Consider the following 24,941-nt stretch of genomic DNA (forward strand, 5'->3'; position numbering starts at 1 on the left):
AAGGTGTGGGATGAACATGCTAACCAACCCCAACTGTATTCTTCATTCAGAACAAACAGCCACAACAAAAAGACTCCTATCCCCCAGCACAGCTCCCTTCTGTTCCCAATAACCACAAGTGCATGAAGGAAAAGGGAATGGAAAGATATGCTGATCAGCTGAAGTGAGGTAGATGAAATGGATGGAAAGATGTAAAGAGCATCACAGAATGCTTGGGTCAAATGACCTGTATCTGTGCAATATATTCTGTGCTATATATTCTATGCCATTCTCTGTAAGCCCCATGAAAAGTTGGGTGCCGAACAAATATACAAATAATTATTCACATTGCAGGATCTCTGCCCTGGATTCCAAGGTCCCTGTCTAACACTAAAATAAAAGCAAAATACTGTGGATGCTGGAGATCTGAAATAAAAACCAGAAAGTGCTGGAAAAACCCTGCAGGTATGGCAGCTTCTGTTGAGAGAGAAGAGTTCATGTTTAGAGTCTAATAGGACTTATTTGGATCGAAGAACAATTCTTCTTCTGAAGAGTCATATTGGGCTTGACTTGTTAAAATTCACTTAACATTTCTGGCTCTTATCCCAATTAACTAATTTCAGTCAGTTGCTCCAATAATTTATTTATTTTTATTCATTTACGGGATGTGGACGTTGCTGGCTGGGCCAGCATTTATTGCCCGGGCCAGCATTTATTGCCCATCCCGGAGAGCATTTAAGAGTCAAGCACATTGCTGTGGATCTGGAGTCACGTAGGCCAGACCAGGTAAGGACGACAGATTTCCTTCCCTAAGGACATTAATGAACCAGATGGGTTTTTACAACAATCGACAATGGTCACCTTTCGACTTTTAATTCCAGATAATTTTTTAATTGAATTCAAATTTTGCCATCTACCATGGTGGGATTTGAACCCAAGACCCCAGAGCATGAATCTAAATCTCTGGATTACTAATCCAGCGACAACACTACTATGCCACTGCCTCCCCCGTTGTGTCAGAACACTCTTCACTTCGAACACTTTAAAAAAAATAAAAAAAAATTTAGAGTATCCAATTCATTTTTCCCAATTAAGGGGTAATTTAGCGTGGCCAATCCACCTAGCCTGCACATCTTTGGGTTGTGGGGGGGGGGGGAAACCCACGCAAACACGGGGAGAATGTGCAAACTTCACACGGATAGTGACCCAGAGCCGGGATCAAACCTGGGACCTCGGCGCCGTGAGGCAACAGGGCTAACCCACTGCGCCACCTTGCTGCCCTATCAATTCGAACACTCTCGGCTGAATCATGCCAAGTGAGCATCGTGGTGCTTTAATCTCAGATAGGAATCAAAATAATTATACTTCAGGATCATTCTCAAAGATGAAGCTCCTTACAATGGTCCTCACAATAGCTTCTAAGAATTGGGAATATGTTAGCATAGTGCCACAACATGTGACGATGGACACGTTGTTCTAAGTCACGCCTGTCTGTCTTCTGGTTTGCCAATCAACATGGATTTTTTGGGATGTATTGAAACCAGCAGAAGACCTCCAAATGAAATCAACTTTACTCAAGTACTAATATATGATTGATATATATGCTCACAACTATATATATCTATACATGATGTTGGATCCCTCGATGATAAAGTGGGTCACCCTCCCCCGCCACCCACTGGAATCTGCTGACAGACCTGACGGGATTCGCTGGATGGCCTTTGGAAGACATGGACAGGGGAGAGTTAATGATCAGGGGTGAAACCACGATCCTGAGGGTGGTTCGCCTAGGACTCTGATCATGCTTCCCTCTGTGCAAGTGTTAAATTCTGTGGGCTTCATTTCTTTTATCGGGGAGTTTCAGCGGAGGCTTTTTGGCCTTGGAAGCTCTTCGGTGGTTGTCTTGGAGGGGCTCCAGTGCATCAGCGACGGAGGTGATGGCTGCAGCCAGTCGAGCTCCAAAGCCAGGCGCATGTAACACTGTTAGGGTGGTGGTGAAAGACAGTGACCGTGCCTTCTTCATTAAGAGAATCCTTCTTGATTCCTGTGGATTCAAAGAAGCTGAGATCTATTGTCTGCAGGACCTCCCCAGCACTGGATACTTTAATGTGACCTTCAAAAATGCTGCTGCCTGCATCAAGCTCCTGAAAGTGTTCGAGGAGAAGAGAGACCTGCCACACCTGCGAATCCTCAAAGCAGAGCCTCTCTTTAATCTGCCGTCTCAACTGGACCGCATGGCGCTGTGCACCTCAACAACCCCCATGTTCCAGTCGTAGATCTGCTCACCACCCTCGTGAGGTACGTTGACAAGGTTGGCAACTGCTTGGAGGTCAAGGACACCTTCAGAATCTGGGCCAGTAAACACCAGGTCAAGGTGACAGTCAAGACTCCACCCTCCCCCCAGCTTCGGGATTGGGGGAAGACTCCACCCTCCCCCCAGCTTCGGGATTGGGGGAAGACTCCACCCTCCCCCCAGCTTCGGGATTGGGGGAAGACTCCACCCTCCCCCCAGCTTCGGGATTGGGGGAAGACTCCACCCTCCCCCGAGCTTCGGGATTGGGGGAAGACTCCACCCTCCCCCGAGCTTCGGGATTGGGGGAAGACTCCACCCTCCCCCGAGCTTCGGGATTGGGGGAAAACTCCACCCTCCCCCCAGCTTCGGGATTGGGGGAAGACTCCACCCTCCCCCCAGCTTCGGGATTGGGGGAAGACTCCACCCTCCCCCCAGCTTCGGGATTGGGGCAGGCCGTGGCTATCTCATCTACATCGGGCAGCCCAAAGTTTGTCGAACCTGGCCATGCAGCAGCCAATTCAGTGCTCTATCTGTAAGAATTTCAAGCAGGAAGGACATCAGACAAAGGACTGCAACCTGTGTGGTGGGGCAGGCCATCTCTACAAGATCGGCCCCAAACATGACCGTACTTGCACACGGACAGCAAAAGCCAAGGATGGCCAAGCAGACGGGACGGCCAGCCTGACTACTGCCAAGGAGATGTGCAAACCTCCAGCCAGCAAAACGGGACAATGGAGGATGAAGCGGAAGACAAGATAAAAGGAAAGAGGGAGGTAGCAGGCAGCCAAACACATCACTGCTCCCCGCATCTCCCACTTCATAGTGGACCAAACCAACGGAGGAGAAACAGTCCGAGGGTCAATCAGCAGGTGTTTGGCAGCTGGTGAGGAGGAGCAGGAAGGGGGAAAAGGACAAAGCCTACTCCCACCACTGAAACATTGCCTACCTGTGCCCCTAAATCCACCTCTTTGCCATGAAATGCTCATGGATTCCTTCACATTTGATTACTCCAATGGTCTTTTGACCAATTTCCCATGCTCCATACACATCAGCACGTTCAAAACTCCGATCTTATCCAATACTAAGCTCATCTTACCCGTGTACTGTCTAACTACATTGTATCCTGGTCTCCAACTATTTTGATGAGGACCAAACCAAACTAAATTAAAAAAACTGAGGGACAAATTAAAAGATGCAGCCTCTTGGAGAGATACTGCATTAATCAAAAACAAATCATAATTGAAACTTTAAAAAACTAACTAAAATGTGATTAAAAGGGTGAATGAAGCACCCCAAATCTGCTGCACCCAGCGGGCATGGAAGGCCTCAATGGTGCCCGTGGAGACCGCATGCTCCCTCTCCAGGGACACGCGGCTGCGATTGTAGCGGAGGTAGAGGGCAGATAGTCAGGTTGGATGACCCTCTCCTTCGGTTGCCTGCTGACTGGACCCGTTTATGGCAAGTTTGGCCAGGTCCAGGAGCAGGTTCATGAGGAGGTCCTCCTCCCTCCAACCCCTCTCCGGACCGGGTGCTCGTAAATTAGGAGCGTGGTGCTAAAGTACAAACAGAACGTTAACAAAAGGCTTTCAAGAGACTGAAAAGGCATTGCAGCCTAAAGCAACTTGCTGGGCCACAGAATCCAAAAGGCCACACAAAAGGCAGGCATCTTGGGAGTCCGTGAACCGATGCAGTCTACGGTTGTATAGGACAGCTGCATGCAGCACCCTTCATCCCAGGTCCCCGAATTTAAGGGGAAGACTTCTCCGTAGAAGAACCTCCAGTGGGTCCTCCGCCTTGGACAGCAACCAGGCACACCAAGGCTTGTCCAGCTGACAGGCAAGGGCAAGGAAGTGAAGGGTGTGCAGCAGCAGCCTTTACAGGAAGCCCCTCCATGCAGTGTGAAAGGGCATGGAGAGTACTTCCACGAGTCGGATCCGGCTCTCGAGGAGGGCTTCAGGGTTTGGGGCCAATGTGAAATTCCATCCGAGCAGGGGTACGCTCAGATGGGAATTCACCGCACATCTACACTGCCTGGAGATCACGAGTACCATTGGTCAGAGCACAATTGTTTTGAGGCCATGGATGGCAGTGGCGGATTCCGGTCTCCAACACGTCAAATTTAACATTTTTGACTTCATGTTGAAGGTCATTCCCGGCCACACCCCTCCACATTTCTCTAACCTCCTCCAGCTCCACAACCTCCCGGTTTCTGAATCCTCCATTCCTCCGACTCCAGAATCTGGTATATCCTACTTTTCATCCATCTCATCTTAAGAAACTGCACTAGCTTCAGGCTAGGTTTCTTTCCTCAAATTCTCTTCCCAATTGCTGAAAAATGGGATTAGAATAGGTAGGTGCTTGATGGCCAGCACAGACATGGGCTGAAGGGCCTCTTTCTCTGCTGTAAAGCTTTATGACTCCTTTAAAGAAGTCCATAAAACCCACCTCACTGACCAAAGATCTTGCTCCCTTTTCTAACCTATCCTCTCTCTGGATCAGTGCCCATTTTTCCTTTAATTCTCTGAAGTGTGCAAGAAGGTTTATTGGACACCAACAGGTGCGATGTAATTGCAAGTTATCGTTGAGTATTCCATGTGAAAGCAACAGAAATCTTGCATTTTTATAAGCCCTTGGGTAAAAGAATCCCAAACAGTTTCACAGAAATGTTATCAAAACAAAGTGCAACAGCGAGCCACGCAAGGTGATATGTGGACTGAAAGATTTGATCAAAGAGGTAGATTTTAAGACGTATCTTAATGGTGGAGAGGGGCAGAGAGCTCAGGGATGGAATTCCACATTTTAAGGCCTATACAGGCAATGGTGAAGTGATGAAAGGCAGGGATGCACAAGCGGCCAGAATTGGAAGATCACAGAAGGCTGTGACATGGAGGGATTTATAACAAACCCTAGCAAATATAGACTAACAGTCAATATATTCAGTGTGTAATCTCCCAGATACTTACTTTTAAATTTTTTTTTTATAAAAAAGAGTACCCAATTAATTTTTTCCAATTAAGGGGCAATTTAGCGTTGCCAATCCACCTACCCTGCACATCTTTGGGCTGTGGGGGCGAAACTCACGCAAACACGGGGAGAATGTGCAAACTCCACACGGACAGTGCCCTAGAGTCGGGATCGAACCCGGGACCTCGGCACCGTGAGGCAGCAGGGCTAACCCACTGCGCCGCCACGCTGCCCCTATCTCCCAGTGACATAGATAAATATTTCCCCGTTTATAATTACACAATACAATGTGTTGAAAGATTTCCAGAAAATTCTGTTAGATTTTTTAAGCAGTTTGTTTTCCTGGCCTGTGGAGTTATATGTCAAGCTCAGCAGAAAGTGAATGTTGAAGTCAGCAAATTTATAATGGCCTTTGGTCAAAACTCAAGGTCGCAGCAGAGTGGAAATCTTTCCCCTCCCCCACCTCTTGTGAGCAAAACATCTGACAAGTGGATTATTATTCCTTTTAAAGGGAAAACACTTTATAATGTGAAATATCACTTAGCAGTCTCTCTTCTTGCTTCCCTTAATTACTGTGAGAGAGAGACTGAAGTTAAACACTTTCAAAGAGTGGCAATTCGACTTCCGGTTGCGGCGATGCGGAGCTAAGCCGCGCGTTTCGGCAGCTCCCGCGAAAACGGACTTTCGGGCTCTCCAGAGGAGCCCCAACGGAGCTGTTTTCAAATTAATCCTGTGTGGGAAGGAGCAGTGCGGTTCCCCCCCCCTACAATATTTGGCAGGGAGCAGCGGTAACGCAACGAGGAAAGAGGCCATGGAGCAGAGTTCAAAACGAGGGGAAGAAGGCAAGATGGCGGAGAGCGAGCAGCGTGGGGGCCAGACCAGCAGGAGTTCATGAGATGTGTGGAGGTGCTGAAAAAGGAGGTGCTGGCGCCGATGCTGTTGGTGATCGAGGGGCTAAAGGAGACCCAGAAGACCCAGGCGGTGGAGCTTCGTGAGGTGAACGATAAAGTGAACACCAACGAGGACGATATCCTGGGCCTGGCGGTTAAAGTGGAGGCGCACGAGGCGGTGCACAGGAGGTGGGCCGAGAGAATTGAGGTCCTGAAGAACAGGTCGAGGAGGAAGAACCTCCGGATTCTGGGTCTTCCTGAAGGAAAGGAGGGAGCTGATGCAGGGGCGTACGTGAGCACGATGCTCCATTCGCTGATGGGTGCGGAGGCCTCTCCGACCCCCCTGGAGCTGGAAGGGGCTCACCGGGTCCTGGCGAGGAGACCCAAGGCAGATGAGCCGCCAAGGGTGATAGTGGGAAGGTTCCATCGCTTCGTGGATAAAGAAAGTGTGCTGAGATGGGCCAAGAAGGTGCGGAGCAGCAGATGGGAGAACGCGGTGATCCGGGTATACCAGGATTGGAGCGCGGAGATGGCAAAGAGGAGAGCTGGCTTCAACCGGGCCAAGGCGGTGCTGCATAGAAAAAGAGTCAGGTTCGGCATGCTGCAGCCTGCGTGACTGTGGGTCACTTATCAGGACCGACACCATTATTTTGAAACGCCAGAAGAGGCTTGGACCTATATACAGACGGAAAAACTGGACTCGAACTGAAGGGATGTGGTTGTATATGGGGTTGTAAATATGGGTAAAGAATATTTTGTGGGTGGGATGATGGATGGGGATGTGGGTAGAGTTCTGGTTAAAATTCCTAAAACTTCCTTTTTTCTTTTCTGTAGACAAAATGATGGGGAATGTGGGCGTCGGTGCTGGAGGGAGGTGAGACTCGGAGATGAGGGAACTGGGATGATGGCCGCAACAGGAGCTGCGCCACAGGGGGCGGGGCTGGTCCAGGAAAGCGCGGGCTGTTTTCCCGCGCCAAAAGGGGGGGGGGGGGGGGCTGGAGGAAGGTAAGGAGGAGGAGAGACTCCCACACGGGGGAGATCAACGGGAAGGCGGGGGAAGCCGGGGTCAGCAGAGGTCAGCTGACTCACGGAAGTAATATGGGGGAGCAAAAGTGCTAGATGTGGATCTAGCGGAGGGGGCTGATCACGTGGAATGTGAGAGGCCTAAATGGGCCGGTTAAGAGGGCCTGAGTGTTCGCGCACCTAAAGGGACTGAAGGCAGACGTGGCCATGCTTCAGGAGATACATTTGAAGGTGGCAGATCAGGTCAGGTTAAGGAAGGGATGGGTGGGACAGGAAGTATTTAGACCTGTTAGCCCCGTTGCTGGTAAGGACCTTCAATGAATCAAGGGAGGGGGAGGACCCTACCCCCGACAATGTCGGAGGCGACGATCTCTTTGATCTTGAAGTGGGATAAGGACCCACTGCAATGTGGGTCATATAGACCGATCTCGCTCCTTAATGTAGATGCTAAGTTGCTGGCAAAAATGTTGGCCATGAGGATTGAGGACTGTGTCCCGGGGGTGATTCACGAGGACCAGACGGGATTCGTAAAGGGTAGGTAGTTAAATACCAATGTGTGAAGGCTCCTAAATGTGATAATGATGCCATCGGTGGAGGGAGAAGCGGAGATAGTGACAGCCATGGACGCGGAGCAGGCCTTCGATCGGGTAGAGTGGGAGTATCTCTGGGAAGTGTTGAGGAGGTTTGGGTTCGGGGGAGGCTTTATTAGTTGGGTTAAGCTCCTGTATAAAGCCCCGGTGGCGAGTGTGGTCACGAACCGGCGGAGGTCGGAGTATTTCCGGCTGCACCGAGGGACGAGGCAGGGGTGCCCCCTGTCCCCTCTGTCGTTCGCATTAGCAATTGAACCTTTGGCCATGGCATCAAGGGAGTCAGGGAAATGGAAGGGGGTGGTTCGAGGGGGAAGAGGAACATAGAGTGTCGCTGTATGCAGATGACCTGTTGCTTTATGTGACGGATCCAGTGGAGGGGATGGTTGAGGTAATGCAGATCCTACGGGTGTTTGGAGACTTTTTGGGCTATAAGCTCAATGTGGGAAAGAGTGAGCTCTTTGTGATCCATCAGGGGGACCAGGGAAGAGGGAAAGACGACCTACTGTTGAGGAGGGCGGAAAGGAGCTTTCGATATTTGGGGATTCAGGTAGCTAGGAGTTGGGGGGCACTGCACAAACTTAGTTTGACGCGGTTGGTGAAACAGATGGAGGAGGATGTTAAAAGGTGGGACATGTTGCCACTCTCGCTGGCGGGTAGGGTACAGTCGGTTAAAATGGTGGTCCTCCCGAGATTTCTTTTTGTATTCCAATGCCTCCCAATTGTGATCACTAAGGCCTTTTTTAAAGAGGGTAAGCAGGAGCATTACGGGATTTGTGTGGGCGAGAAAGACCCCGCGGGTAAGGAGGGGGTTCCTGGAGAGTAGCAGAGAGAGGAGGGTTGGCATTGCCGCATCTGGGTGGTTATTATTGGGCAGCCAACGTGGCGATGATCCGTAAGTGGGTGATGGAGGGAGAGGGGCGGCCTGGAAGAGGTTGGAGATGGCGTCCTGTAAAGGAACGAGCCTGGGGGCGCTGGTGACGGCACCACTGCCGCTCTCGCCGACAAAGTATACCACGAGCCCAGTGGTGGCGGCAACGCTAACGATCTGGGGGCAGTGGAGACGGCACAGGGGTGCGACAGGAGCCTCGGTGTGGTCCCCGATCAGAGACAACCATCGGTTTGTCCCAGGAAGGATGGACGGGGGATTTCAGAGCTGGCATCGGGTAGGGATTAGAAGAATGGGGGACCTGTTCATTGACGGGACGTTCGCGAGCTTAGGGGCGCTGGAGGAGAAGTTTGGGCTACCCCAGGAAACACTTTCAGGTACATGCAAGTGAGGGCGTTTGTGAGGCGGCAGGTGAGGGAATTTCCGCTACTCCCGGCACAGGGGATTCAAGATAGGGTGATTTTGGGCGTATGGGTCGGAGAGGGCAAGGTGTCGGCGATATACCAGGAAATGAAAGAAGAGGGGGAGGCTTTGGTAGAGGAGCTGTAGGGTAAATAGGAAGAGGAGTTGGGGGAGGAGATTGAGGAGGGGCTATGGGCGGATGCCCTAAGTAGGGTTAATTCCTCTTCTTCGTGTGCCAGGCTTAGCCTGATACAATTTAAGGTGGTTCATAGAGCGCCTCTGACGGGGGCGAGGCTGAGTAGGTTCTTTGGGGTGGAGGACAGATGTGGGAGGTGCTCAGGAAGTCCGGCAAACCATGTCCATATGTTTTGGTCATGTCCGGCACTGGAGGGGTTCTGGAGGGGAGTGGTGGGAACAGTATCTAAGGTGGTGAAAGCCCGGGTCAAGCCAAGCTGGGGGCTAGCACTATTTGGAGTAGTGGACAAGCCGGGAGTGCAGGAGGCAAAAGAGGCCGGCATTCTGGCCTTTGATTCCCCAGTAGCCCGGCGAAGGATCTTGTTAATGTGGAAGGAGGCGAAGCCCCCCAGCGTGGAGGCCTGGATAAATGATATGGCTGGGTTTATCAAGTTGGAAAGGATAAAGTTTGCCTTGAGGGGGTCTGCGCAGGGGTTCTACAGGCGGTGGCAACCGTTCCTAGGCTATCTCGCGGAGCGTTAGATGAAGGTCGGACAGCAGCAGCAGCAACCCGGGGGGGGGTGGGGGGGGGACATCGTTCGTGGGGGGAGCGGGGGGAGAAAGGGGGGTTCCTGTGGGGGGCATGTGAGCAAGAAAGCACATGAATGATCCGGAAACTGACATGTCCGGGAAGAATCCATTGTACAAAGTTCTGTATTTTATTGACTTGCCATGTTCATGTCTTGCCATGCAAGTTCTTTTCTTTTCTTTGTTAGGGAGGGGGGGTTGTTTGTAAGGTGGAAAATATTGTTATTGAAAAATTCTTAATAAAAATATATTTTTTAAAAAAAGAGTGGCAATTTATACATGTAAAATTAGGAAGAACATTGGAAAGTTTAGTAAAATCAAATAAAAGTATTTTTATTTCAACTAACATTTTATTTCCCATCTCAACGTCAAGTGTTGGAAAAAAGAGGAGACGCAGATTCGGGGGCGGTTGGAGGGGAGCGGGGCAGCAGGACAAGAGGGAGCAGACATCAAGAAAGAAAGATAGGGGGAGAAATAGAAAGAGCAGCCTATGGGCGAACATTGATATGTCAAGATATCATCTGTAATACAGCCAACCCCCCCCCAATTCTTTTTATTCGCCCATGGGATGTGGACCTCGTTGCCAAGGCCAGTAATTATTTCCTATCCCTAATTGCCCTTTGGATGGAATGTCTTGCTTTCAGAGAGGGCATTTAAAAGTCAGCTACATTGCTGTGCAACTGGAGTCACATGTAGGCCAGACAAGGCAAGGACAGCGGATTTCCTTCTCAAAAGGACATTGGTGAAACAGATGGATTTTTACAACAATGGTTTCATGGTCATCATTAGACTTTTAATTCCAGATTATTATTGGATTCAATTCAACTTCCACTTACTGCTACGGAGGGATTCAAACCCGGGTACCCAGACCATTAGCCTGGGTCCCTCGATTACTAGGACATTACCACTATGCCACCACTTCCCTTGAAAACCTAATGACGCTCTAGGACATTACACCTTAAAGCTGAGAAACTGTGTGGATGCAGATTGGACCCCAATAGGAGCACAGGTCAGAATGGAACATACAGGGGCAAAGTAAAACAGTTTTTGTGAAACACATGTCTCAGGGGTGATGCCATAAGAAATAGGAACAGGAGTAGGCCGTTCGGCCCCTCAAGCCTGCTTCATCATTCAATAGGATCATGGCTGATCCAATATTCCTGATGTCCATTTCCCTGCCCTTTGCCCGTAACCCTTGATTCCCTTACTGATCAAGAATCTATCTAAATAAGCACAAGGACACTTCACCCACATGTCTCTGCGGCAAGGAGTTCCAAAGGCTCGCAACCCTCAGATTCCTCCTCACCTCAATTGGCCATGGTGACTTTTAATAAAACGATGTGCAGCAGCCATGTTTTCTGAAGCAAGTGCAAGAAATTGAAATTCTGCTGCTCAGTTTGAGAAGATGCTACCATACTGGAATTAAATTTGTAGGTCAATAGAATCAGTGCCTGATCAGAAGGACAGGTCTCCCAGGTCCAATTAAAGAGCTATAGTATATACCTTTCTGTAATAGGGACACTGATGGTCAGAATTCTCCCCTCCTATATCCTAAACTCAGTATTGATGACAAGATCTCTTCTATACTTGCACTACCAGAGCCAGGATACAGAAAGGTTATTGCATTTTTATTTTACATTCCATCCAATGTAAATTACGCTGTTACGTCTACGGAGATGTCTATTTCGGACCTACATGGTCATAGCCTTTCAACGGGTTTTGCCCCGTTGAGTGGTGGGAGGGTAGATGGGGGGGTGAGTTGGGTCCCATTCTTGTTTTTTTGAATTGGGTAGTCTAAATTTATTTCCTTTTTCTTATTTTTTTTTTAAATTTAGAGATCCAACTTATTTTTTTCCAATTAAAGGGGCAATTTAGCATGGCCAATCCACCTACCCTGCACATCTTTAGGTTGTGGGGGTGAAACCCACACAAACACGGGGAGAATGTGCAAACTCCACATGGACAGTGACCCAGAGCCGGGGTCGAACCTGGGACCTCGGCACCGTGAGGCAGCAGTGCTAACCACTGCGCCACCGTGCTTCCGGGTCCCATTCTTTTTTTTTTAGAAAATATTTTATTGAAGCATTTGTAATTTTCCCAGGTCCCATTCTTAATAGTGAGATATAGAGTGAGGCCCTTCATAGAGTCAACTCCACGTCTTCATGTGCTCAGCTGAATCTGATTCAGTTTAAGGTACTGCATAGGACGCACTTGACCAGGGCAAGGATCAAATTCACAGAATTTACAGTGCAGAAGGAGGCTATTCTACTCATTGAGTCTGCACCGGCCCTTGGAAAGCACACCCTACCTAAGCCCACTCTCGACCCTATCCCCGTAACCCAACCAAATCTTTTTGGACACCAAGAGCAATTTAGCATGGCCAATCTACCTAACCTGCACGTCTTTGGACTGTGGGAGGAAATCGGAGAACCCGGAGGAAACCCACGCAGACACGGGGAGAATGTGCAAACTCTGCACATCATCCAAGGCCGGAATTGAACCTGGGACTCTGGAGCTGTGAAGCTACAGTGCTAACCACTCTGCTACCATGCCACCCTACCATGAACCGGTTCTTCTCTGGTATTGAGGATAGGTCTTGAGCGCTGTTCTCTTGGGCTGGCTATCCATTCACATATGTTCTGGTCCTGCCCCAAACTTGTAGATTTCTGGGCTTCATTCTTTAACACCATGTCAGAGATACTTCACGTAGATTTGGATCCGCGTCCGCTGGTGGCCATATTCAGGTTGTCGGATTCGCCGGTGATACAGTCTGGGGTAAAGGCGGATGTTCTTGCCTTTGCCTCATTGATAGCTTGGAGGCGAATATTGCTTCAATGGAGGTCTCCCACTTTGCTTGGCCTGGTGACTTAATGTTTTCCAAATCCAGAAATGACATTAAGTTCAACATCGGGGGGGGGGGGGTTCTAGATCGACCTCTGATTCTAGATAGTCCAACAATTGGAGAACATTTGGGCTACGTTTACTTTATCAATCTTGGTTAGTATTTATATACCTCAATCAGATCCCCTCTCATCCTTCTAAACTCCAGCGAGTATAAGCCCAAACTGTTTAATCTCTCCTCATACGGCAACCCTTTAGCCCCAGAATCAATTTGGTGAACCTCCTCTGAACTGTCTCCAATGCCAGCACATTCTTCCTCAAATAAAGAGACCAAAACTGGACACAATACTCCAGATATGGTCTCACCAACACCCTATACAATTGCAACAACACTTCTCTACTTTTATACTCCAGTCCTTTTGCAACAAACGCTAACATTCCATTTGCCTTTTTAATAATACGCTGTACCAGCATACCGTCTTTCTACAATTCATGAACAATACGACTACCTCTGCCCAGCCGCATTTTGAATCTGCTTTCCATTTAGATAATAATTTGGCTCTCTATTTTTATGGCTTAAATGGATAACCTCACAATTATCTACATTAAACTCCATCTGCCAAATTTGGCCCATTCTCCTAGCCTATCAATATCTGTCTGTAAAATCTTTAACTTCTCTTCACTGTCTGCTTTCCCACCTATTTTAGTATTATCCGTAAATTATGCTATGTTACACTCTGTCCCTGCTTGCAGATCATTTATATAGATTATAAACAGTTGAGGCCCGAGGACTGACCCTTGTGGCACCCCGCTAGTTATAGTTCATCAGCTAGAGAAGGACCCATTTATCCTGACCCTCTGCTTTCTGTCAGTCAGCCAATCTTCAATCCAATCTCGTACTATACCCCAATCCCCTACTCAACTTCTGGATCAGTCTATTATGCTGCACCTTGTCAAACACCTTCTGGAAGTCTAGATATACCATATCCACAGGTTCCCCATTATCCACTTTGCTGGTTACGCCCTGAAAGAACTCACGCAAGTTTGTCAAGCTGACTTATCCTTCATAAAACCATGCTGACAATTGTGGATTGAGCTTCGTCTTTCCAAATGTTCAGTCATCTCCTCCTTAATGATTGATTCCAACAACTACCCACCACAGAGGTCAATCTAACCGGTCTATAGTTTCCTACTTTTTGCTCTTGCCCTTTTTGAATAGGGGCATCACATTAGCTTCTTTCCAATCCACCAGGACCCTTCCAGAATCCAGAGAATTCTGAATTATCATAACCAATGCTTCCAGGGGCAGTGCAGTGGCGCAGTGGTTAGCATTGCTGCCTCACGTCGCTGAGGTCCCAAGTTCAATCCTGGCTCTGGGTCACTGTCCGTGTGGAGTTTGCACATTCTCCCCAGGTTTGCGTGGGTCTCGCCCCCACAACCCAAAGATGTGCAGGGTAGGTGGATTGGCCATGTTAAATTGCCCCTTAATTGGAAAAAAATAATTGGGTATTCTAAATTTGAAAAAAAACAATGCATCCATTATCTCTGCAGCCACCTCCCTTAATACGCTAGGCGGCAGACCATCAGGTCCCGGAGACTATCTGCCTTTAATCCTATCAGTTTATTCAATACCACCTCTCTAGTGATGTTTATTGCACCAAGTTCCTCTGCATTAACTGTAGTTTTTGAGTTTATTTTATTATCTTCTACCGTGAAAACAGAGGCAAAATATTGGTTCAGAGTTGTTGGAGAGGTTCAAAGATGGCAACCATTTTTTTTTTTTTTTTAAGGAGTTAGTCACTGTCAGGGCGGCACAGTGGCGCAGTGGTTAGCACTGCTGCCTCACGACAACGAGGACCCGGGTTCGATCCCAGCCCCGGGTCACTGTCCATGTGGAGTTCCCACATTCTCCCAGTGTCTGCGTGGGTCTCACACCCCACCCCCCGCAAATCCAAAGATGTGCAGGGTAGGTGGATTGGCCAAGCTAAATTGCCCCTTAATTTTAAAAAAATTAGGTACTCTAAATTTATTTTTAAAAAAGAGATTGTCACCATCAGCTACGAGAGTGTAGGTTAGTTTTTGCATTTAAGTTAATTAGGTGTTGCGTGTTGTTTTCCCCTTTTTTGTTTGTGATGTTTTGCTTTTTTTTCCTGTTTGATTGTTTTGGGTTGTATTGACTATTATGAAAAACCTTTTAGTGACATAGGAAGATAGGAGAAGATGTAGGCCATTTGGCCCTGCTCTGCCATTCAATAAGGTCACGGCTTTAACTCCACTTTCCGGTCTGTCCCCCATAATCCTTCACTCCCCAGTCTTCCAAAAATCTCGTAAACTCAGTCTTCTGGAGAAGAGAATTTTGCATACTAAATACTTACAGAGAGAAAAAATTCTCCTCATCTCTTGTCTTAAAAAGGTGACCCTTTTATTTTCTAAATTGTTCCCCCTAGTTCTGGTCTCCCTCACAAAAGGAAATATCTTCCCAGTATCAAATTCGCTCAGAATCCTATTTGTCTCAGTCAGATCACCTCTTATTCTTCTAATCTCCAATGGGATAAAGCCAACCTGTTCAACCTTTCTTCATCCCAATAATGAGTCAAGCAAACACTTTCTGAACTGCTTCTAATGTAATAATATAATTTCTCACATAACGCGACCTACACTTTACACAATATTCCGGATGTGGTCTCACCAAGGCTCTGTACAGCTGCAGTAAAACTTACCCACTTTTATACTCAGTTCCTCTTGCAAGAAAGTGCAGCATTCCATTTACCTTTTTAAAAAAATAAATTTAAAGGACCCAATTCATTTTTTTTCCCCAATTAAGGGGCAATTTAGCGTGGCCAATCCACCTAACCTACACATCTTTGGGTTGTGGGGGTGAAACCCACGCAAACACGGGGAGAATGTGCAAACTCTACACAGACAGTGACCCAGAGCCGGGATCAAACCTGGGACCTCAGCGCCGTGAGGCATCAGGGCTAACCCACTGCGCCACCGTGCTGCCCATCCATTTACCTTCTTAATCACTTGCTGTACCTGCATACCAACTGTTGGTGATTTGTGTACCCAGATCCCTCTGTACTACTGCGTTCTGCAATCACTCTCCATTTAAATAGTGTACTCATTTTGTATTTTTCCTATCATACTTACTGACTGTGAGGAAGAGAGCCTGCATGCAGGATATCAACAGCAACCTTCTGGGCTGCATAATGTTCTTCAGGAAAAATACCTGTTTCAGAAAACAAAAAAGAGAAATCACTTAAAGATGGATGAGTTTTCCATTGATAAACGAGAAACAACATAGATAAAGGGACCATTATTGACCATTCACTTAAAAACTCTAGTCATTAGGGAACTATCGTTGACAAGGCTGATTATTCACCAGAAACCATCTCAAGAGGATTTTATTGCTGGTTAAAATAGGCTATTTTATTGTGATGTAGTTTCTAGCATTTAAAAATGCATGTTTAGTTCTGGTAACCCTTGCTTCAAGACTAACAGATTAAACATTGGAGGTATTCAGAGAACAGCACCAGAATAATTAGATCTCCAAGAAGGGATTCATAATAACTGAAATTATAACTGAATAAACATGCTATTGTTTATTGAAGACAAGGGAAGATCATAAAATTGTTTTTAATTGTTGGAATTATGCAATCAGCTGAAAGGAAATTCGGTTCATTATTTCGGAGTACAATACCTGTATTACTAGCATAGTTACAGTGCTTGCAATCACGAGCATAGTTATGACGCTTGCATTCACATTTTATTGAAGGCCTCCCCCACCCTCCCACATGCTGACAACTCAAGACTCCTTAAAAGAAGTCAATAAACAGCTTCCACCTCAGGATGAACCCCTCTTCCACTCCACATATAGCAAACTCAACTTTGCTCAGATGCAGAAATTCTGCCAGGTCACTCACGCATACCTTGGACACGCCCAGAAAAGTCCCTAGCCTGCAGAATACCGAACCTATTCGCCTTTGGTAGCTGATACGTCTCCTCGGGTTCCTCCAGACCCGCAAACGTTTCTCCCATAAAAAAAATTCCTTAAGTATTCTATCCCCAAGTGCAGCCATTCCCGGGACCTTGCATCCAACCCCGCCCCGCCGGCACAAACCTATAATTGTTGCAAAGCACCGCCCACAGCGATATACCTTGCAATCCAAAGTGCTGCCTATACTGGTTCCAAACTCTCAATGCCGATACCACCACCGGGTCCATGGAGTACCGAACCAGGGAGAATGGGAGGGGCACCAACAACAATGACCTCAGGCTGGCCCCCTACACCATCGCCACCAAACCGACCCCTCCCCCACCACCCATTTCCTAACCATTACTATACAAAGCCAGCTGAACCCCCTTATTGCTCCCTCTCCAGAAACACCCTCCTTGACCGCAGGGCCTTCCCCGCCTACACAAACCTGGAGATCAGCCCATTCACCTTTCCAAAGGACGACTTAGGAACAAAAATGGGGAGGTTCTGAAATATGAACAGAAATTGGGCTGCTCCGTCATTTTCACTGTCTGCACCTGCACCCACCAAAGACAATGGCAGCACATCCCACCTCCTGAAATCCACCTTCATTCCATCCACCAGTCGTGTCAAGTTCAGTTTATGCATCTGAGCCCAACTCTGCACCACCTGTTGTAGCCACCTGGGTTGGCCACTTCCTGACTTAAAATGGAGATCGGCAAAGACGACAGGGAAATTCAGCCAACACAGACAAAAACTAGCAAGTGCAAAAATCCTGTGTATTAGAACTTGCAAAAGCCCAGACAGCACTGAAACTCACAGCCATCTGCATACTAATGAGCGGTCCCCGGGAACAATCGAAACATGTAAGGTGAATAGACTCCTCGGCGCCAGCAGGAGCCAAGACAAAGGAAGGCCAACGGACACTCAGGGACCGGCCAGCGATCAGGGAACAACTCCAGTATTGGAGAAATTGATCCAAGTGATCGGAACATAGTCCAATCACTTGGAACCAGGTACGGGGTCCGCCCAAAGGGGCGGGAAGCCCCTGGGGACTATAAAATAGAGTCCCCAAGTTCAAATCGTCCTTCTTGGCAGGGTCACTCAGCAACTCGAATCAACCCGTGCGAGTGAACTGTCCAAGCTGCCGCATCAACCAAGTAAGTCTCCAGTCAACGCACACTACGAGATAGGCACTCCTAGCTACCAGTCCATACCAGCTTTTGAATCCTGCAGGCTCAGATCGAACAAAAGGCCATTTGTTCCCCTGACCTGGTGGGCCAATTCCGAAGCTAAGTATAGGCCTTTTAGTGAAAGAGAATAGTTATTTTATGCATGAGTAGTGATTGACTGTGTATAATAAATGTGTTTTGATTTGAATCTTACTAATTGGTGTGTTGAGTTATTGATCAGTACGTGAACTTGAACCTCATAAAGATACCTGGCGACTCTAGAGCAAAGGTTATAGAAACAGAGCAAATTAAGTAAGGATACAACAGGCAACATTTAAGAGCAAACTAAAAGTTAGCAACACTGTATCCCAAGAAAGCAAAAGCTCACCCCCACTATCCGAAACGACAATTCCCCCAGCCTTCTCTCCCGTCCCTAGCATTAATTGGGAACACGTCGCTTTTCCCCGTATTCAATTTGTACCTCGAAAAGCAGCCAAACTCACCCAGGATCCCCATGATCCTATCAAAACTACCAACCGGGTATGAAATGTACAACAGGAGGTCATCTGCAGAGAAATCCTGTGCTTGACCCCACACCGCTCAATCCCTCTCTACCCCCTCGACGCCTTGACATTGCCAACTGTTCTATCATTACAGCAAAAAGCAGCAGGCAGAGCAGACACCCTCAGGATGCCCTCAACCAACCTTGCCTCGTCCCCCTGTGCAGTCCAAAGTACTCTGAACTAATCTGGTTTGTCCGAACACTGGCCTTAGGCGCCTTGTACAGCATCCGGCCGGGTCTTTATCCTTCTTTAAAGTGAACAATATAGACGCCTGCAACAGCATCGAATCCACACAGTCCAATCATCTCCCTCAACCCAATTGGGGCCTCCAATCCCTGCACCTTCCCCTCCTCAACTCCAGGAACTCCACCCCGTCCAAGAATTGTCTCATTCCTTCATCCCCCAGCGGAGGCTCCGACTCATACAACCTCCGATAGAAGGCTGCCAAAGTCCAATTCACCCCCTCCGGCTCCGGTACCACCATGCCCCTCTCATTCCGCACCCTCCCAATCTCTATCACCGTTGTCTACTTCCTCAACTGGTGCGCAAACATTTTACTCGCTTTCTCCCCATACTCAGAAGTCACCTCTATGGCTCTCCGTAACTGCTCTACCGTCTCTCCAGTGGATACCAGTCTAAACTCCACCTGGAGCCTCCCCTGGCACCATTGAATATCTCCGGTCCACCCTCAGGATGTCCTCAACCAACCTCAGCATCTCCACCCATTCCGCTCTCTCTCTGTGCGCCCAAATTGATATGAATTCACCCCTTAACACCGTTTGCAACACCGTTTTCAGCACCTCCCACACATGTAAGCTGTGACCTCCCCTGAATTATTCAGCCCCACATAGTTTTGAATGGCCGCCCTCACCCTCCCACATACTCCCTCGTGCACCAGTAATCCCACATCTAACCTCCATTGCAGCCACTGAGCCTCCCCCTGTACCATCTGCAGATCCACCCAGTGTGGCACGCGGTCAGAGACCACAATCGCCGAAAGTCAGATCCAACCATCCCTGCCAGCAGCACCTTGTCTAACACAAAGAAATCAATCCAAGAGTACACCAGTGCAGGGGAAAAATACAAAAAATGCTTTACCTTGGTCTCTCAAACTGCCACAGGTCCGCACCTATCCCCCCACCTCCCCCCGCCCCCCACAAACCCAATCAACTCCTTTGCCATAACCAAAACCTTCATGGACCTAGGACATGACCGGTCCAATCTAGGATCCAGAACCGTGTTGAAACCCCCCCCCCCAATAACCAGTCGGTGCATGTCCAGGTCCGGAATCGTACCCAAGACGTGCCTCAGAAAATACACGTCATCCCAATTTGGGACATAAACATTCACGAACACCACAGGCGTTCCCTCCAACTTCCCACTAACCATCACAAACCTACCCACAGAATCAGATACAATGCTGCCAACCTCAAAAGGCCACCCTCTTGTTAACCAGCACCACCACACACCTCATCTTCATATCCAACCCTGTGTGGAACACCTGCCCCACCCAACCCTTCCTCAGCCGTGTCTGGTCCCCCAGCTTCAGCTGTGTCTCCTGAAGAACGTGGGTTTCCTCCGGGTGCTCCGGTTTCCTCCCACAGTCCAAAGATGTGCAGGTTAGGTGGATTGGCCATGCAAATTGGCCCTTAGTATACAAAGGTTAGGTGGGGTGGTCTTTCGAAGGGCCTCCTTCTGCACTGTAGGGATATTATGATTCTATGAAACACGACATCCGCCTTCAAACGCCTTCAATGTGCGAATACCTGTGACTGTTTGACTGGACCATTTAAACCCATACATTCTATGCAATCAACCCGGTCGAGAGCTCCCCGTCCCCCTCTCTTGCCGGTCAGCCATACCCTTTCCTTTGCCTGCTCCCACAGTCCACACCTCAATCAGCCTTGGGCCCTCCCAAAGATGTCACCGCCATCCCCTCTTAACCAATTTGTGCCACATCCCACAGCACCCATCCCCATAACCAAAAACAAAGCAAGCCTAATGAGACCCCCTCCCTTCTCCAGCCGACACCCCACTTCACTAGCCACCCACCCAGCCAACCTACGACTACCCCCTTCCCATAACCGGCCCACACCCACATTTCCCCACACAGAAAGAAAGCACACTCACCCACTCCACACGCATATTCATTGAATACACCAATCTGCCCGTCATGGGCACTCACATTCCCCACTTTAACATCTCTGAAGGTCGGTGCACTCACACACCTCCCAACCCATGGTCTCTCCTAAATCTACTCACCTCCGCTGGCATATCAAAATAAAATTCCCAATTCTGGTGTGACCCACAGGCAAGCAGGATACAACAGCCCAAACTTCACACCTTCCATGTAGAGGGCAGCCTTGATCCAATTATAACTGGCTCGCCACTTGGCCAACTCCGCACCCAGGTCCTGGTAGATTCTCAGCACATTTCTTGCCCAGATTCACTTTATCGTTTGCTTCGCCCATTTCATTATCTTTTCCTCATTGATAAAGCGATGCAGCCTCACCACCATCGCCTTTGGTCTCCTCCTCAGTGCCCTGTGTGCTCGATCCACCTCGGGTGACGAAAAACCCCACACCCCACCAACTTCTCAAGCATATTCACCACATACTTTGCAGCCTGCATTCCTTCAATCCCTCAGGCAGCCAAACGATCCAGAGATTCTGCCTCCTAGAACTGTCCTAGAGGTCCTGCACCTTCCCTCCCAGCCTCTTACGGCTCTCTGCCACTTGCACCATCTCTGCCTCCAACAAGGCCAGCCGGTCCTCATGCTCGCCCATTGGCTCCTTCATTTTCTGGAGTGCTAGACACTGCACCTCCAGCCTCTACTCCACTCTCTCGATAGCCGCCCTAAGCGGCTCCACCACCTTCGCCAGGTCCTTAGAGTCCTCCTTCCTCGGTTACTTGAACTTAGAGTTCAAAAAGTTCATAAGCTGTTCGGTAGACCACTGGGTGGACAATGACTCCCCAGCACCCTCCGCCATCTTTTCCTGTGTCGCACCTCGAATATGCTCACAGTCAAGCTGCTACTTCCTTCTTGTTACACTCCTCGTCTGGTAAGCTATAAACCGGCCCCACCAGTGGAGTATTGCAATCCCTCAGTGCTCATGCACCTCACACCAGCAAACAGCCCCTAAATCAGGTGGGGAAGGACCAAATAATTCCACCACGAGTGGGAGCCACCAAATGTGCGACCACTCACTCCATGGCCACCACCAGACGTCCGATGCTCGCGATCACGAGCAGAGTTACGATGTTCACGATCACGAGCAGATTTATGATGCTCGCGATCACGAGCAGATTTACGATGCTCGCGATCACGAGCAGATTTAGGATACCAACACAATGCTGAGGAATTGCGACTGACCTATTAGTGTGATCGAAAATTCAGGAGCAAAAAAAATCCCCAAGGGCAAAAATAACGAATGCAAGACCAATAATTCTAATTGTATTTTGAATATTAATGATAAATTATAACTACTCAAAACACCAACACTGTAATATATGAACACAAAATAGATTTATTCAATAACCTCACATTAACTAGGTTCTTCCAGCTAACAGCCAAAATTCAGTCACTTTCCCACCTTTAGTCATCTGATCCCACCCACTGCTTATACCCAATTGAACTCTGGCTTCTTGTTTCAGCAAAAATACAGCAATCAGGCAACACATGACTTGGAATCCAGTATTAGTGCGGTGCTTGCTTCTCACCTCTTTGTGGTAATTGCACGAAACACACTTGAACCAGTTTGTGAAGATCTTAACTGTGAGTAAGGAGCACAACATCAAAACCCTGAGATCCAAATCTTTAGGAAAATAAACAGACAGCAATACCAATTCATCATTATTTTCTCCTGATTAGCATATGGGGTGGAAGGCGGTAATCTGAATTTTAGGCGATGGTGTAAAATAAGTGATGCTGATTCGCACCTCACCCCACCATCGTCTTTGTTGTGCTATGATTGTGTTCACACTCGTACTCCCCTCCCACACTAAGATAAAAGCAAATTACTGCGGATGCTGGAACAAAAATACTGGACAATCTCAGCAGGTCTGACAGCATCTGTGGGGAGAAAAGGGAGCTCACATTTCAAGTCTCGATGACTCTTTGTCAAACTTGACAAGATGCTGTCAGACCTGCTGAGATTGTCCAGTGTTTTCTGTCCCCTCCCATACTAGTTCTCTCCCCCCCCCCCCTCTCAAATGGCACAGTGCAAACTGTACATAGTGAGAGGGCAGCACAGACTGAACTAGACAGTATCTACAGGATACCTGAAAATTATGCCAGGGCACCCACACGTCATCCCCACTTCATTTCAAGTAGAGTTAACAATACTGATAAGAACAGAAGACCAGAAGGGAAGTCAAGCCTGCTCCGCCGTTGAACATGATCACGGCTGATCGTGGGCTGCAACTTCACTCCCCATATTCCTCAATTCCCCGAGACATGGAAAATCTGCCTATTGCAGTCTATCCACAGCCCTCTGGGGTAGAGAATTCCAACAATTCACTATCCTTTGACTGAACAGATCTCTCCTCATCTCCATTGTAGAGTCACTGTGACACAGGATGAGGCCATTCGGCCCATCGATTCCATGCCAGAGTATTTTGGACACCTAAACATTCTGTCCTTTAGCCCACAATGGTGACCCTTGTTCTAGATTTCCCAACGAGCGCCTCAAACTCCATCCTGTCAAGCCTCTTCATAATCTTGAATGTTTCGTGGAGGTCACCTCGCAGTCTTCCGAACTACAGAGAATGTAAACCCAACTTACTCAACCTCTGATGACAGGACAAACCTGTCAGTAGCAGGTCTCAAATCAAACAATCTATAATGTGGACGATATAGTAGTTTATAAGGACAGGGGCATTTACTAAAGATAGCATTGTCCTGCCAGGGAATAATTGTGGGTAACCCTGTCCTGCCCTCAAGTCAACATTTATGGCTGAAAATCTCCTGAGTTCAACTGCAAGCTCTCAGCTCCATGTGGAGATCTTGGGAGAATTTTCCATTGTTAAACTACATTGGCTTTCTTAATTTAAAAAAAGGAAATGTGAAACTCGAATTAAAGATACAAGGCAAATTCTACGTACAAGAGTTGAAATTCAATTCTTGCTCCTGTTGTTGATGTTAAAGCTCCGCACTCTGGGACTATCTCTGCACTAAAGGCGCGATTACAGCCAGGAAGGAAGATATTCGATTTTAAATATCTGAGGACTGGAGTTAAAGAGCTGATATGAACCCATTGGAAAGATATAGTTTACTCTTGCTGCCGTGAAAGCTTTCTGCGCGACGATCCTGGATCCAGAAAGTTATCCAACTCACTAATTCACAAATCAGCCAGACCATAGGAATCGGAGCCCGGACCGGACGGAGACAGGAAGCCGGAATACAGCACTCATCCCCGGCTGCCCAAAGCTGCTTGTGAACGGGAAGGATCACCGACCGTCCAGCAATGGGCAACCGACGCAGCACTGGACCTGTACCCGAAAGCAAAAAAAAGAAAAGCAATACCCTACCAGCCAGCGGTCACGACACGATGGGCCGAATGACCTCTTTCTGTGTGAAATGGTGCGTTTCTGTCTGGTTCCCAATGGGTATCATGTGAGCTCTCAGCTGATTGCAGCCCAGACAAGTAAAGTGGGGGATGGGGCTTTGCTGTTGATTCCGCAACAATCTATCCGCTATCCGCACTGACCTGCAGAGTGTGTGTCAATAGGAGTTTAAAGTACACGGAGTTTGCAACCTGCAATATTAAATTGAATCCACGGTTTTGCAGTGTGCGCCACTTATAATGGGTTTTATTATTCAGTCATAGGATGTGGGTGTTGCTGACGAGGCCTGCATTTATTGGCCTTAAGACTCAACAATAGTGCTGTACGTCTGGAGTCACCGTTTCTTTTTTATTCTTTTATGGGACACCTGCTGGACCATCCCTAATTGCCCTTAAGAATCAACCACATTCTGGGGGTCTGGAGTCAGGACCTCCCAGTGAACCTGGGCCTGGCGAGACTTGCCATTTACAGGTCCAGGCAGCGGGCAATCTGGAGATCCCTGGAGAGTGAGCATGCGGTATCCACGGCACACTTGAGGCTTTCCCTGCTCGGTGGGCACTTCAGGGGTTGGATTGTTTTATTTACCCTTTGCACGTTTTAATTTGTTGTTTTCAAGTTTCTGTTTCTCTGGTTATTTTGGGGCTGAGCTCCTACTCGGAGCGGCCCCCTTTTAATTTGTCCCTTGGTTAATTTCTGGTGTTTTTTTACATTTCGAGGACCCAATTCATTTTTTTTAAATTAAGGGGCAATTTAGTGTGGCCAATCCACCCACCCTGCACATCTTTGAGTTGTGGGCGAAACCCACACAAACACAGGGAGAATGTGTAAAGCTCCACACGGACCCAGAGCCGGGATCAAACCTGGGACCTCGGTGCCGTGAGGCAGCCGTGCTAACCACTGCACCGCACCACCGTGCTGCCCCAATTTCTGTTAGTCTATTTAGTTGATGAACTCAAAAACATCATGTGGGTCTGGAGTCACATGTAGGCCAGGTGAGAATGGTGGATTACCTTCCCTAAAGGACATTATTGTACC

The 24,941-nt window shown here is 48.2% G+C and overlaps 1 protein-coding gene across 4 annotated transcripts in view; it reads right to left on the reverse strand.

Annotated features, from left to right (window-relative positions):
• Positions 1-24,063, reverse strand: part of tcn2 (transcobalamin II) — a 77,064-nt gene extending 53,001 nt beyond the window's left edge. The window contains exons 1-2 of one of the 4 annotated variants that reach the window (XM_072497938.1): positions 23,871-24,063; positions 15,781-15,859 (exon numbers count right to left, since the gene is read on the reverse strand). In XM_072497938.1, the coding sequence (XP_072354039.1) occupies positions 15,781-15,838 (58 nt within the window). In that variant the 5' untranslated portion in view covers positions 15,839-15,859; positions 23,871-24,063. Of the gene's footprint in view, positions 1-15,780; positions 15,860-22,061; positions 22,110-23,444; positions 23,464-23,676; positions 23,829-23,870 lie in introns of those variants that run through there. The other 3 variants (XM_072497934.1, XM_072497944.1, XM_072497949.1) reach the window with 3 other exon arrangements.
• Positions 24,064-24,941: the final 878 nt, after the last annotated feature.

The sequence above is a fragment of the Scyliorhinus torazame genome, chromosome 1 (genome assembly GCF_047496885.1).
Source record: "Scyliorhinus torazame isolate Kashiwa2021f chromosome 1, sScyTor2.1, whole genome shotgun sequence".
NCBI lineage: Eukaryota > Metazoa > Chordata > Chondrichthyes > Carcharhiniformes > Scyliorhinidae > Scyliorhinus > Scyliorhinus torazame.